Source organism: Protomyctophum parallelum, assembly GCF_964188405.1.
Source record: "Protomyctophum parallelum genome assembly, chromosome: 5".
Lineage (NCBI taxonomy): Eukaryota > Metazoa > Chordata > Actinopteri > Myctophiformes > Myctophidae > Protomyctophum > Protomyctophum parallelum.
Genome location: NC_139702.1, coordinates 22,577,490 through 22,594,050, shown reverse-complemented (window position 1 = coordinate 22,594,050; position 16,561 = coordinate 22,577,490). Strand labels below are relative to the sequence as shown.

Genomic DNA, 16,561 nt, shown 5'->3' with positions numbered 1-16,561 from the left:
CCTAAGTATAATTTATGCCATCATAGTTTGCTCCCAAGAAAATGATGAAAAGGTAGCCAAACGCTACACACAAAATACACACATTGGGGCGCAGGCCAGGCCTACCTGGCAATTCATGGTTATTGTGCATCAATATGTCCCCAGTGTTGCCCAAACATGGCTCCAGACTGGCCTCCAAATTAATCCCATAGCCTGGAGGGACAGTAAGATCTGTGATTATGAATTCTCAATTTCTCACACACACACACACACACACACACACACACAAACACAGAGGGGTGAAAACAAAATATCCCCCCTGCCATATAGCCTGGGGGAGATAGCATACATAAGTACATACATACATGCACGCACGCACGCACACACGCACCATGGCTCAGTGGTCTAGGGCCAGGCATGCACCATGGCTGGCAAGTGGCAATCCAGTCTGGCAGTGTGCCGCGGGTTCGACTCCCGATCCCAGCGGCCTTTACTGCATGTCTTCCCCCCCATCTCTCTCCCCATTTCCTGTCAGCCTACTGTCTGTCCAAAGCCACAAAAAAAAAACATTAAAAAAAGAAGCAGTGGCTAAAAGGAGGTAGTATATGGGACATTAATCAAATAAGTCTAATTGGATTTGTTCTCAGCTAAAGACCTATTTATAGCCTAATTTATCTTCACTTCACAAACAAACAAACAAAACAAGAAAAACAATAACATTTTCATTTGTTATGAGTAGCATATACATCTTTATGAAACAAATTGCAGCAATCTTTTGCAGTCACTTCTGGGATAATTAGCAGCATTTTATCTAAAAAAAATCACACCCGTGTGAACTGAGTGGTGCAACTCCCCCCCCCCCCCCCCCCCCCCTCTCATTAGCAGGCAACAGTGCAGCACTGTCTCTCTCTCTCTGTTTCTGGCACAACAGCGCCCCTACTGGTACTCATAGTGGTGCTCATTAACGTCACATAGGTGAACACATAGGTGAACACACATTGCTGTTCTTTGGAGTGATTGCACCACTCAAAAATAAATTTAAAATGTGTTTCTGTTTGTGTGCAGCATAGGTCTATGTCAGAGCAGAGGTCCATCAGCAGGAACTATTTCATGGTAGCATGATAGCCCTTTGTGGTTGTATTGCATTGGCTAACCTTCTTTTATCGCAATGTTCAGTTCACAAATGTTGCTATTGTGTTCGTTCATTGTTGTGGGATTTTTTTTGTCATTGGTTCAATGGTCATGTTTTCAAACTCACTTTGGGATGTAGCCCATTATGTAATCTCTCTCTCTCTCTCTCTCTCTCACGCACGCACGCAAACACAGGTACAGCTTCAAGCTCGATGCCACTGATTGACAGCCTGCAGTTGGCGCGTGACAAGCAGAATAGTCAGCTGGCAGCGGTATGCGCTCGCTCTGCCCTGTCAGTCACTCCGCCATCGGAGATGAGAGATGGATGGGTGATCTCAACACCTGTTCAAAGGTAAGAAACCCCGAAAGATGTATTTGAAATAGTTAAATGTGTAGTACTACGTGATTTATTAATAATAATAGACAATTAGCATTTTTTATAGATTGTTTTTATTATGTTAAAACAAAGTGTTCATTACCTCTATTCTGATAGTAGCCCTGAAACAGAAACATGACTGTCATAATCATACGACGTCATGTGAACCATGGCTATTCTGATAGTAATGATTGTTAAGCCTTAAAGTGCTTGTTCAGTGGGAGTCTCTCCTGCTCTTTACACAAACAAACTGCATTTTCACGTCGGCATAGCAATTTTATTCAATCAGGAGAGAGACATCATTACAGGATATATAGCTGGATAAACACGTTAAATTGGAAGTGACGACAGAAATAATTGTGCAGACAAATTGGAACTCCACTTGCCTATAAAGCTGATAATGGGTACTTTCTCCTGATTGGATCGGATGAAATTGGCAACCCACCTGAAAATGAATGTTCAGTTTATTGAAGAGCTGAGACCCCATTATGCATTTAATTTATTTGATGTTTTGCGTTTTAGCATTTTTTCATGACTTCTGGTTTCCATCCATCCTCAAGGCAAAAGTGTTTTTCCCACATTTGATTTATTATTTTGCAAATATGATCTCAGGTGCATGGTACGTACGTAAAACGAATCAATAATAGCCTAGACTTCACTGTACACACAGTTGGTTCCCATCAATGCATTCTTCTAATTCTTCTATGGAATTGTGTAATGACATGTTTGTATCGCAGGGGGCGCTGTCAGAACACCCCTTATTCACAGAACAGTTTAGTGTAGAAAGGTGATTCATGTTGAACAAACTCACTGTTGTCGTCTCGTCTGTCGTGTTCGTGTAATATGATTTAATAATGAACATGGGTCTCTCAGATATGAATATGATATCTGGCTTGTAGTTGTAACTTGAAACTCAATTTCACTCGCCATCTACAGTCTACGTAGAATAACGGTTTCAGGAAGCATTTTCAATTTAGATTTGCTTTAAAAAAATAATGCACAAGTGGGCACACTTGAAGTGGCTATGATTTTATATTCGATAGAACGTTAAAAACTAGCAGTTGTGTGCAGCAGATCTGGATTTGAACATGGGGCAGCTTAACCGAGGGTTCCGAAAGGGGCTAGGGGCAGGTAATGGTGCAGTGGGGGTCCCTGATGGGGTCTCCTCCCTCAGCTAAATTAGTTAATCAGTTGTAGTCTCGTACGGGGGTCCGCGGCCCAAATTAATTTGGAAATCGAGGGTCCTTGTCTCCTTGACGTCATGAGAAAGTTTGAGAGCCCTTCTAACCATGCTAGTTCTACGGCCGTCGCGTACCCACCACACACGCTCACTTCCACGCACGGCACTACGTGCACGCACGTCTTCTCCCCCAGCTCAGCTCGGTCCGTGTGTATTATTGCTGCTCTCGCACCATCCACCATGGGGAGTTAAGGGCAAGACGACGGGGCTGTTTTCCTTCGTATGGTTCCTACCTGAAAGCTGTCCTTATGCCGCGTTTTGGACTCCACAGCTCGCGCCAGTATCCCCAATGCAGCGGATTACGGGGAGCGGGCTTTCAGAGACGGTAGGACGCACTTTGGTGAAAAACATGAGACGTTCATGTAGCTTGCTAACTAAACTAGCCAACAAGGCTAGCTGGCTGCGAGTCATAAATATGCCATGGATACGTCGGTGAGCTCACAACTAAGCGCCATCTAGCGGAAGTGCGTTTGGACCAAACACCGCGAAAGAGCGCTAGTGATTTATTTAACCAACACACGTTGACGCCGGGATTTTGTTTATAACTGTCAAAAATTGACACATTAGCCGATGCACAAGCTGACAACTGCTTCGCGATGCGACGCGTCGTGAGTTTGAAGATCGGCTGTTGAGAGTGTTTTCGCTATAGTACTGCTAGTACTACATAATACACTTCATACGTTGTCCGCTGACGATGGCATTTAATGTTCTGTTGAATATATACATTTATATATGTAAAGAAAATGGAATGATAAAATGGGCTAAAGACATTTCGTTGTAACCGGCTAGGGCCCCACGAGACAACACTAGACTGAACACACGCACGTTAGTTGGCGACGTCACGGACCGGCCCTTGTTATCTTTATTCTAGGCTAGCTGGCGCTGCGGCCAACCGCATCCAACAGGGTGAAGAAGGGGAAAAAACGTGCCCTCGCTTTCTTCTGTTGTTTGATCTCTGTTCCCAGTGATGTGTTAAGGTTATAGTGCAGCCATTACCAGAGACTACTTTGGGCTTAGTGTGGATAAAACGTGAAAAGTCGTTGGTGCTGAAGTGTAGTGGTTTTGAACTAATGCTTCACACACAGGCCCGTCTTGTGTGGTTGTAGAGTTTGTTTCTATACCCATCCCCCACCGTCTTTGCAGGCCAAGATGAATGAGATTCTCACTTCAAAGCACCGTGGCACTGCTGGTGGCATTGGTCTTATGCAAGGTTAGCTATATAGTTAACATTTGCTGCTCTACCCCTGGCTAGCCAAGTGATCTCGTCTCACGTGGAATTTCAATTTGTTTTGCCACCTGCTAACATTAGCCACTTCGCTAGCTGTCTGGAAAGATAAACAAATTCTCTTGCTAGCCATCACTTGTCAATTTACTGCTCACACAGCCCCACTGAGATCTATCATTTTTTATTTCGTTGTTGCGTGCACTGCTAGCTACCAGCAAGTAACTTAGACTTGGGAGTATAAACATAACCGGATCGTTATGTTAACAAACGTGTAGTTACCAGTATGTTTATGTAGCTAACGTACATGACTGCAGTTCTAAAGTTATTCTGCGTTTGTGTTGGTCAAGGCCAAACAAACATTATGAATCATTATTCACCATATTGTTATTGTCACATTCTCCATTTGTTTTGGTTTGATGATGGACCATATAATAGTCTTTAGAGGAGATGATGATGGACACAACTGTATTTATTTAGCATCATGTCACTGATCTTTCCCTATCTGTTGTCACTGATATCTCCGCTATTTGTGTATCAACTATCATTTCTCCTTTGTTTGTTTTTTCTTAGGGAGAATTGTTTGTCAGCAGAATTTTTGCTAGAGGGGAAGATCTGACCTCTGCGTCTTGGAATCAGAGACATGAGTGTCGTCAGAGAATTACATGGGATTGGGTACCGGGGTGGGGTTGTGGCCTCTCTGGGTGGCCCCACCCACTTTACAGAGGATGCTCCACGGCCCCCTGTCCCCGGTGAGGAGGGATCTGATTTGGACCCCCCAGTCCAGTCAGCTTGTACCCGTCCAAACATTCTCTCCCAGACCCTCTACCACCCCCCACCTTCCTCCTCATCTAAAATGGCTGATCTGCCTAGCTACACACCATCTTCATCGTCTGCAACTCCCCGGCGCCCTGACCTGGACTTGGGCTATGAACCTGAAGGCTCGGCCTCGCCAACACCACCTTACCTGAAGTGGGCAGAGTCCCTTCATTCTCTACTGGATGACCAGGAAGGAATACAGCTGTTCCGTAACTTCCTGTGCCAGGAAGGGTGTGCAGACCTTCTTGACTTCTGGTTTGCCTGCTCGGGGTTCCGAAAGACCGGTCAGGAGAAGAGGGCTAAGCTGGCCAAGGCCATTTACAGGAAGTACATTGTAGATGGTAGTGGGATTGTATCCAGACAGATCAAGCCAGCCACCAAGAGCTTCATCAGAGATTGTGTGGTGAGGCCACATCCAGACCCTGCAATGTTTGAACAGGTGAGATATGATAGTTATGAATGAATAAGAGAATTTGGCAGTGATGCATGTCGTTCGGAAAAGGCCACCATACATCAGCGCCGGGATTTCTTTCAAAATAGGAGCTCGGGGTGCCGGGCAGATATTGCAGCTTTTACTCTGAAAGCCGGTGGCTTCCGTTCCGTACAAAAACCGGGAGGCATAATGTTGCTTGCTTACCTCGCTATGATTACGATCGAGTCTCTCTAGAAGCGTTAATATTTTAAACGAGAGGCATGTTGAAGTCAGAAATGAAGACCGAAGTATAGCCATCTGGTCAAAACCACGGAGAGCTCCCTAGATTAGGAGAGACAAGCCTTTCTTTCTGAGCGCTAAACAAGGAAGTGAACGGCAGCGTGCATGCGCGAACAGCAAGGAGTATGGTGCAGAAGGAGCGCCCCCCCCCCAGGAATATTTTTTATCAATGAAAAAGCACTAGGATGTGTACACGTCCACTGGATCCATCGGGTGGATTAGTTATGCCGGTTCCACACGTCGTACGGTCTGAATCTTAACATTACATTTTTTACAGTTATTGGGAAAAGTTAAAGAATTTAGCAACAAATCATGTTGTGACAAAGAAAATGACAGCTGGGTATGTTTCCTACAAGGACTGTAATTTGACCATCTCATGAAATGAGTAGGGCAATTTGAAATGCATCCAAGTACAGTTAAGTGAAATGTGCGTGTCCATCCCAGGCCCAGACAGAGATCCAGACCACCATGGAAGAGAACACCTACCCTTTGTTCCTCAAGTCGGATCTATATCTGGAGTACACTCGGACGGGAGGGGAGAGCCCCAAGCCTAACCCCAGTGATCAGAGCCCTTCTTCAGGGACACCCAAGCCTGTTCCGGGGTACTTACCTACGCTTGCTGAGGATGAAGAGTGGAGGTGAGTTGAATTAGGTACTTGGTGTTGCTGTAACATTAGTGTGACTGTTTCTTGCCGGTTGGAACGTTTTTGACTAAGCATCAAATGCTGTGAATCATTTCTTAAAGGTAGTGTAAGTGATTTTCTTTAGTTAAAATAAGTATAATTTAAAAGCTCCATATTGTGATAGTACTCATTGCTATATAGTGTTTGCTGGAGAGACATGGAGACAGGAGTCTCCATGTCTCTCCAGCTTTTTATTAAACAGAAAATGCATTTTCAGAAACTGAAACTGGGATATTAATTTTATCCAGTCACGATAGAGAACGCAGTCAGGATACAGATTCAACAAGTGGAATTGTAAGTGATGACGCAAAGGAATTAGCAGAAATTTGGAACTAGAACACAAAAAATTAAGTTCATAAATAGGGGTGCAGTACTTAGTTCAGACTAGTCATTGGTCCGACAAACAACAACCTACCTCAAACTATAACCGCAAGCACGGGAGCAGCGCATGTTCGAGCGGTTCCCGCATGTCGGACTAATGCTCCGTCAGAATTAGCCCTTCACTAAGTCCCTCCCCAACCCATCCTTGTCCGATAGGCACGTTAGCAGCGAAGAAAGCTTGACCTGCATAGCAACCGTTGCTAAACTATTTGGATTGGCATTGGACAATTGCTTTTTGGGGTGGGATTTAGTGGGCTAATTACGTGTCGATCCCCATAAATAGCTACTCTCTCCTGATTGGCACCTACCTGAAAATGTATTTTCTGTTAATGAAAAACTGAACTGTTACTGAACAACCACTATAGCAATGATTACTATCAGAATATAGTGATTTAACCTTTTTACAAAAAACTTTTTGTTTTAACCAAAAAATATTACTTTAATAACGCACAGGTTGCCACAGACGTTATAACGAGATTTGATAAATAAGCATTAATCCAGAGTTTAAAAAAAAAGCACTTCCTCAATTTTTATGTGCATGTGCCGAGATATGCTAATTCGAATGCCATTTTTATCTTAGATGCGGGGGAGGGGGATTGAGGGAAATGGAGGACGAAGAGGAGTGTGGAGACACACCAGCCAGTAGACTTACTCACAGACTGTTGATGGAGACTGCACCGCAGAGAAACTCATCCAACCGGAGGCGGTCGGAGACCAGGGAGTTCAGGTGTGTTCATCATGAAAAATCTGGAATGTTTGTGGAATTTAACCACCATATACTTTTAACAGATGCTGAAAGATACTAAAGTGGACACTGTCGAATGTAATTTCTTTAGCACAAATCTCTATGTTCACACAATATCCTGTTTGTTCACCGTCAGGCCATGGAAAGAGCCGGTAAACCCATACTATGTGAACATGGGCTATGCTTGCGCTCCTGCAACCAGTGCTAACGACAGCGAGCAACAGAGTATGTCCAGCGATGCAGACACGCTTTCACTGACCGACAGCAGTGTGTAAGTAAAAACACACATTTAGACAGACACATTTATACAAGGTAATGGGTCCTGATCTGATCCTGATCTACATTTGTCTGTTTGTGGATATAGACAGACTTGATATTAACACTTCTGTGTATCTTTTCCCTCTGTTTGTGTCTTTGCAGAGATGGTATTCCTCCATATAGATATCGTAAGCAGCATCGTAGAGAGATGCATGAAAGTGCCAAAGCCAATGGACGTGTGCCCCTACCTCATATACCTGTAAGTAATACTATTGATTTAACCCCATGTGTACAAGCAAAACACCAAACTACTACTACTTTGCTTTAAAATATTAAAGTAAAATTACCCTTTGCTAGAGGTTTGATTTGTGTAGTTCCTGGGGATGCAGTGGTTCTCATTCATATTTGAACATTATAGTTTGCCATTCCCAGTTCAGCATTTTAAGTTTTACAATTAGATTTTGCGTTGCAACTGTACTTCTTACTGCCAAATTTGTCACTGGAAACCCCTTGCAGCAAGTCAGTGCAACGTTGTCGCTCGCCAAAAAAGCTAATCTGGAAGCATTGTAGCGAGTTAGTAAATTAGTAGACAACAGACCTGAAGCATTGTGGAGAGTTAGTAAGCATTGTGGCGAGTTAGCAAGCATTGTAGCGAGTTAGTAAGCTTGTACACAACAGACCTGCCTGCCAACCTGTGTGCATTCTGCACACGCAAAAATGGCGGTGATGTTCTTGTGAGTTTGGCAAACTGCTCAAGTATGTGCACAGAGCACATATCTGTGCATGTCCTAATAATACTGAATGACAACATAACGCCATCTTATATATTTCTGTCTCTCTCTCGTCTATCTGTCTGTCTCTGTCGCTGATTCTTGCTCTTTACCTCTCTGCGTGTATTTTGCTGGAAATTGTTGTACATGCTTATTATTACTACAAAACAACAGATTAAATCAGGACACATCAGAATGTTTCGCCCCGATGAAGAGATGCATGGTCGAAACATCTGGTTGCCTTTTAATTAAATAAAGGCCATTCCTTTTTTAACCTTTTGAGTGCCCGGATCGTCTGTTGTTTTATCAATCAGAACTTTGACTGTGTTTTCCTTACAAATAATATTGAAGTATCTTGATATTATTTGTAAGGAAAATGTGGTGAGCTGCAGATTCTTTCCACCCCACCCCTTCACTCTTCTTTTCAGTCTTACATAATTAATCACATTAGTAAAATCTGCCCAGTCTACTTACACTCTTCATCCAAATGCCTAACATTACTTTCTGGCCACAGTGGCCTTGCTCCTTCAGCTTAGACTTGTTTGGCGAAATCATTATGTGTTGATGTTAATGATGATGATTCAATAATAGGCAGTGAGAACGTTGCTGTAAACTGTAAAATGGCGTCAACATCTCTTATTTAGAATCTAATTTACGGCGAGCAACTTTGAGGGTTTCATGACGTGTGTGTGTGTGTGTGTGTGTGTGTGTGTGTGTGTGTGTGTGTGTGTGTGTGTGTGTGTGTGTGTGTGTGTGTGTGTGTGTGTGTGTGTGTGTGTGTGTGTGTGTGTGTGTGTGTGTGTGTGTGTGTGTGTGTGTGTGTGTGTGTGTGTGTGTGTGTGTGTGTGTGTGTGTGTGTGTGTGTGTGTGTGTGTGTGTGTGTGTGTGTGTGTGTGTGTGTGTGTGTGTGTGTGTGTGTGTGTGTGTGTGTGTGTGTGTGTGTGTGTGTGTGTGTGTGTGTGTGTGTGTGTGTGTGTGTGTGTGTGTGTGTGTGTGTGTGCGTGCGCAGCGCACGTACCGCATGCCAAAGGACATCCACGTGGAGCCAGAGAGGTTTGCAGCTGAGCTCATCAGCAGGCTGGAGACAGTTCTACGAGAGCGAGATGCCCAGGAGAGACTAGAGGAGAGGCTGAAGAGAGTCCGTCTGGTGAGCAGAATTAAGAGTGTGTCTGGGTGTGGATTATTATTTCAAACCTTTGCCTTGATTACTATTAGAATATAAAAAATCACACCCGTGTGAAGTGAGGGGCGCTCTTATCATACATCATTCCGACCAATCACAATTTGCATCCTCAACCTTCAATGTTTGTGTTTACACAAACACTCAAAGCTGGCCATTCATTGTCAATGGCATTCAATGTTTGTGTTAACACAATGTTTGTGTGTGCACAAACCCTCAAAGCTAGCGCCCATCAAAAACATGTTTTTAAAGAGTGAAAATAGCAAATCTGCTATTTTCGAATTAATTTTGTCGAATCTATTCAAAATGTTTCACGTTGATTCGTTATAACCGAAAAGCAAGGTTTTTCTTTATATGTGCATACATTTGAATATTTGTATTGATATATTCTCTTAATTTCCAGCGCAACGCTTTACTCTCAGGTACTAATGAATGTTTATTTTCACTTCCAAACAGGAGGAAGAGGGCGATGACGCCGACATCTCTGTTGCAACCTCGATGTCCTCCCACAGCATACCACTCTCCCTCCCCCCATCTTCCTTTCCTCCGCTCTACGGTGCCCGTTATTCGGAGACCACCGCCAACACGGCAACAGCGGCCACCTACGGGGGTCTGGTTGCTATGGAGGATTCCCACGACGATGACCCAGAGTCCATCTTGGATGAGCATGTGCAGCGTGTGATGAAAACGCCGGGCTGCCAGTCGCCTGGGGCGACCAACACCAGTTTGGGAGGTGGGCGGCACTCTCCCCCGAAGGCATCGCGTTCTCCTGACGGAGGGAGCGCCCCGCATCACTATGCACCCTCTCACTACCCTCCCCACCGAGGGGGGGTGCACGGCCTGCCTGCTGCAGGGGTCAAAGGTAGGAACACTGGGCTCGAAGGTAGATGCACTGTTTTTGTTTTGGCTATTTATTTTCCCCTAATCGGAATATTATATTTTGAACATGGCACCACTGCAAAGCCTGTTCTCAGCATGGCTGTAGTTCAGGACATGGGCTGGCTCTGGCTGGGCCAGTTCTGGAGAAGCAGTCTCCACTGAAAGAACCTTGAAAGGTTCTTAAAAATCACACCTGTGTGAACTGAGCAGTGCAACTATACATTTATTGTTATAGTTACTGCAGGGCTTAAAGTTCTCAGTCCTGGTGACTGATTTCAGTCCTGAGGATTTCATAGGGGTCATTTTATGAGATCAGTGCAGATTTGCAAAGAATCTTTTTCAGTCTTGGGATTTTATTTGCTTTAAGCCCTGTTACTGTGCTCTGTAGTGTACTGTGCTCTGTAGTGTACTGTGCTCTGTAGTGTACTGTGCTCTGTAGTGTACTGTGCTCTGTAGTGTACTGTGCTCTGTAGTGTACTGTGCTCTGTAGTGTACTGTGCGAGTGTGCGGGGGTCCCCGGGGGGTCCCCGGGGGGTCCCCGGAACATCCAGTGTTGCTACTTTACTCTGTGCTGTACTCTACTGGCCACGTTAGGTGTTGCAACTGTCCGTGCATACATAAAACACACATTGCTGCATAATGGAGCGGTTAGGCACGCTCAAAATGTGAAGCTACAATATAGATGTCACAACGCAGCAGGCTTGCTATGCTAGTGAAGTGATCTGAGGGGCAACAAAATGTGCCAAACCGATCCTCATTTCTCTGTGGCTCTGCCGCTTAATAATGACAGAGCGCCTGTGTGTGCACGTCCAGTCCTCTTCCCCGCCTCAGCCTGCCCTAGTCTAGCAGTGAAATGTGTTTTATACAGCCTCCGTTACGTTGAGTGGTAATGTTTGATGTGACCGGGCCGTGTATCCTATATCCATAGCTATTGCTACACTTATCTTTGTGATTAGCAGTAGCAATAGCACTGGATGTTTTTGCACAGGTTACATTTGACGTTGTTTTAATGTTAAATGCTGTGTATGCGGCTAGCTATATGTCTGTGACCCATTGTAGTGCTTTGAAAACACAGCTGTAACACCAAGATTCTGGAGAGATTGTAGAGAAGACCACGCCAACCACAGTCATATCTTCTGGTCTTTCCCTGTATTGAAAGAGTACTGGGACAAAATTGGAAAGGAAATGACACTGGTCCTAAAAATTCACGTAGAGGCCAACCATGAGTACATCCTGTTGGGGAAAATTCCAAATGGAATAGTTCAACCCGAAGACAAGTATCTTATCTTATCTCGCAATACTAAGATTAACGGCCCTTAAACTTATAGCAAAAAACTGGCGCCAAAAACCAAGACCCAGGGTAGAGATTTGGAGGGAACTAACGGAACAAATTAAAGTAATGGAGCAGTTAACATATAAAATTAGAGGAAATCTTGATAGGGGTATCGCTCTGTGGTGTAAATGGGAAAGCTATTTGGAAGTCGGGGAGTGGATGGTGTGGGACCATAACATAAACTAAGAATTTGAAAATCTGGCACCCCAGCTTAACTAAAAGCACATTTTAAAATCTAACAGGAATAAAATCTAGGAAGAGTCAACAACCATACAGGTTTTTTGTTTTCCCTTAGGCAATTTTGGCCTGCAAAAACCAAAAAAATAATGTATTAGATGACAATTAATTTAAATAAGGGTTTCGGCTCTCTTCCCATGCATAATGCCTACAGTGTTTTTGTTTCCTTTTTATGTGTATATTGATACTAGGTATGTTATGCTATGCTGGGTTCTGCTATGTCTTTTCTTCCCTTTATCGTATCTAAAAAAAAAAAAAGTATCTGTATGACCACACCGTGGTGTTCACAAAAAAATAAAATATAAAGTAAAGTATCTGCGTTCTGCTGCTGTTTCCCGCTTCACAACCTTTCAAAAGCTCCTATAAAGTGAAACATGGATTGGCATTTGGCACACGCATTCAGTAAAGGCAACTTTGGGAAAACACCATTTTACCACCCCCAAAATGTGTGTGCGCTGCGTGTCCCATGTTATTAATTTATGATTTATTTTCACTGCTGTAGAGATTATGTGAAAGCGAGAATGAAATGCTGTACCAACTTATGATTTGACAATTTCAGGAGTGTTTTTCTTTTCTCAAAGTGTTCACAACTTTTGTGTTGCAATACTTCAGCCCTATTTGATAAGGATAAGTTGGTATAGAGGACGTGGATCCAGTATGAACCTGTCATTGTTGTCTGTCACAGGGGCACATCACCACAAGCAGCCCTACCACCACAAAGGAAGAGAGGGGCAGGAAGAGGCAGGGTCACGGCCCCAGGCCAACTTTCTCTGGAACGGAGAACCAGCCAACCAGTATGCAGGGAGGGGTCGCAACTATGCAGATGGCGCTGGAGCCAGCACGCTTGAGGGAATGGGCAACAGGTTGGTTGTAATCCCATGTGTACATCTCATGTGAACATTTATCAGGTCAGTAAGTGTGTTCTCTCGCCTCTATTTGGATTACCTAAACTTGTGTCTCTGTGTCTTTTGTCTGTATCGCAGTAGTAAAGGTAGCACACTATCAAGGCGGGGCTGTAAGAAAAGCGAGTTGTCTGGTAAAGGTGACGAGGGCGGACGTGGTGTTGTGGAAGCCCAGGTACCTCTGGAGGACATGGAGAGGAACCAGAAGATTCTGCAATGGATGATGGAGGGAGAGGCGCTCAGACACAAGAAGAGCACACATAGGTCAGTTCCACGTACATAACATCCCTATCATGGTAATTTCTACTCTCATCGCAGCAGTGGCTCAGGACTCAGGAGATGGTCGCCTAGGATTCGGAAGATTCCTTGCTCCCATTGAGTGTTTGTGTGTGTGGATAGAAGTGCTTTGCATCGGAACACTAAAAAGATGCTATATAAATGTAGTCCACATGTAGACCTTTATAACCGATAAACTATGAGGAGGGGTGCACATAACGCTTTGGGCTAGTTCTCGGGAGCATCTCGGGAGATTTTTCTTGGAATGCTGTACGCACCCTAAAATATTGTTTTATATACAAACACAGGTCTTCATGACCAAATAGGAGGCTACAATGCAAGCGTTTCAGTTCATATGGCAACACAGCCATATGAATATTTACCTAGTAACGCTATAAATACATTGTTGGTCCTGGCGGCGGTACGTAAGAGCGCTTTTTTGGTTGATCCGACCCAGGTCCCTGCGTCTGTCTGAAGACAGACCCAGGGACCCAGGCAGGGACACACATTGCTGGACAATGGAGTGGCTGCACCACAAAAAATGCTTTATCTTTTTTGTAACCGGTTTCTTGTTCAATTTCAGCACATCCTCATTCTTTATCTCTCTCTCCCCCCCAGTGGTAGCACAAGTGGCTCCAGGAGGACAACTGGCAGTTCAGAGTCTCCAAGGCCGACCTCAGTGGAGCGTCCAGGGGCCGTCCACCCCTGGGTTTCTGCCCAGTTGCGGAACAACCCCTCGTCATTGGTCTCGCCCTCCATCCCCTGCTCTTCGTCCGCCCAAGTCCAGCCCTCGCATCCTTTCATCCAGGACCCAGCCATGCCCCCCAATCCAGCTCCCAACCCCCTCACTCAGCTGGAAGAGGCTAGGCGGAGACTGGAGGAGGAAAGGAGGAGGAACGCAATATTGCAGGCCAAACAGAGGTAGGAATCTGCATGTGTGTGTGCATGTAGACATGTACAATACATGTCCTTTTGTTGACCTGATTAATATGTTTACCCGAGTGAGGGGTATGATGTTCGAGAGACCCGAAACCCTGATGACCTTGGGATACATCACTGAGGATACGTCTCAGTTGCATCCAGGCGATGTTATTTTCGTTCCGACATTGAAATGTTATTTGTCTGTCCAAGTTTGCTCCAGTGCCTTCCTTCTTCTACTGACATGTATGTTACTTTCCTTCTTTCTCTTAGGCATAAGTCTGGCAAACGACAGGTGTGTGAGAATGTGACGGTAGCGTACTATTTTTGTGGAGAGCCAATCCCATACCGGACATCAGTCAAAGGGCGCGTGGTAACATTAGGCCAGTTCAAAGAGCTGCTTACCAAAAAGGGCCTCTACAGGTGAGAATTAAAACAAAAATAAATCCAAATAAACATCGATTTCATTTTGTGCCTTTTGAAAGATATGATGTGTTCTCTTCAGAATATGATGTGTACTCTTAAATGTCTTACTGACGTCTTTGAAGAAGGTATGAATTGTGTTAATTTTGTGTTTGTCTGTGTATGTGCAGGTTCTACTTCAAAAAGGTGAGCGATGAGTTCGACTGCGGGGTGGTGTTTGAGGAGGTTCGTGAGGATGATGCCATCTTGCCCATCTTCGAGGAGAAGATCATTGGGAAGGTAGAGAAGGTTGACTGAACAGGAAGCGGAAATGGAAATTGGAAAAGGAGATACACCGGCACAAGGAGGATCTTAGAAGAGGATAAACCTGAAGACTTGGGAATAAAGACTGAGCACAACGAGGAATTGAGCGACAGAAAGTGGACAGATGGAAACTGGAACGTGCAACAGAAGAAGCGATACTAGGAGGCATAATATAGACATGGCAAAGCATGGAGAATTGAGGGCAGGGTTGTTTGGTCTTGAGTGATTGAGGCGTCGTTGGTATTCACTCAAACCTACATGAAGAGCAAACGCCTGGTGGATGGAAGAGGAGGGGAGGAATGGAACACAAGTGTATTTCATCTGTCTTTTGTCTCTAGTGGGTATATTTCAGGAGGACTGTTGAAAAAGCTAGAATCTAACCAGTCTTCCATGTTCACGACGTTGGGTGGACGGTGTGAGGGATGGCTGGATGGAGAGAGGTTAAACTAGTCTTCCACTTCCAGTGCTCGGGAGGAATCCCTCCTCCGCAGACCATTACTGATGCTGCTACATTACCATGGTGACTAAACGGTGCTTGGGACAGTAATTAATGCAGCTATGTTCCATTCTGGAGTCTTGCTGCCTAACACACTGTTCCTGATCAGCTAGTGTGCAAGAGGAGAGGGATAATCCCCCCCCCACCCCTCCCCACCCTTGTTTTTTCCTTCTTTTTCTAACAGAACATTGCCTGCCTCTCCTCTTGTTTACGTCATTGCCTCATAACAGGAACACTCACCCCTGATTCATAGATGTCATCTAGTGATTGTATCACACCATTGTGTTCAATGACAGCAGTTCTCTACCGTACATAACTTGTTTACCAAAGCTACATATTTTTTATATGATGCTGCGCATACAGAGCAAGTATCCTTACTATGTGTTCTCATTTTATTAGCATTGTGTACAGGGCAGGTACTATTAGGTGTTGTTAACACCCTACACTCGTGTCAGATCTCAATTTGCTGTTGTATATTTGTGTATGTTAAAATTTGGAATGTAGTCGTTAGTCCTTTTAGGGCTCCCCCTTATACCCGTATCCTGTACCCCAATTCTATACTGTTTACATTGGGATGTGCCCTAGCATTCTACCTGACAATGAATTTTAAAAACAAGAATAGCTGTAGCCATAGTTTTCAATTCCATTCTTTGATAATTTTGGAACGGGTGGTGCTCACTATAGACATGCCACCTTGGACCTGGAACATAGTGTCTTATTCACTCCGGAGGATCACATTATGTTATTTTGCACCTCAGCTATAATACCCTGTCGACTTAACTCCAAACTCATGTAGGTGCCTGCCTGTCTTTCCGGCCAGTGCCATTACTATCTACAAGGCGTGCGTGTGAATGTGTGCGTGACTGTGTGTGTGCCTGTGTGCGTGCGCCTGTGTGTTTGTGTGTGTGTGTGTGTGTGTGTGTGTGTGTGTGTGTGTGTGTATTCCTGAACCCTGCCAAAGAGAATATTAGGAATGCCTACCTTTTTGTTTCACTATGAATTCCCTCAGTGTCCAATGTAATGTTTCAACTGGAACATTACTGGAATCTTCTGCTGCTCCCATCCCAAATGTCCAAATTGTAAATGTAGATTTTAAACACTACAGCAAATGTACACCCAACCTAATTCAATATAATAGAGAATGACCTTGAGGCCAGAACACCAGACCCGACAAAACGACATACATTCACGTCATGCCAGCAAATTAACAGCTGAATGTACGTTGTTATTAATGTGGGGTGTTTTCTTGCTTGCATTCTCCATGTCTTTAAATGATTCACTTCATACATTGTCACTAT

General features: G+C 44.3%; 1 protein-coding gene across 1 annotated transcript; it reads left to right on the top strand.

Annotated features, from left to right (window-relative positions):
- The first annotated feature begins 2,829 nt into the window (after positions 1-2,829).
- Positions 2,830-16,513, top strand: LOC310859488 (axin-1-like). Its single transcript, XM_083766052.1, is given in 14 exon segments — positions 2,830-3,051; positions 4,522-4,625; positions 4,627-5,206; positions 5,924-6,117; positions 7,124-7,270; positions 7,425-7,559; positions 7,709-7,805; positions 9,326-9,463; positions 9,953-10,358; positions 12,631-12,808; positions 12,929-13,111; positions 13,742-14,044; positions 14,315-14,464; positions 14,635-16,513. Coding segments are annotated over 14 exon segments (2,778 nt in total). The 5' UTR covers positions 2,830-3,015; the 3' UTR covers positions 14,762-16,513.
- Positions 16,514-16,561: the final 48 nt, after the last annotated feature.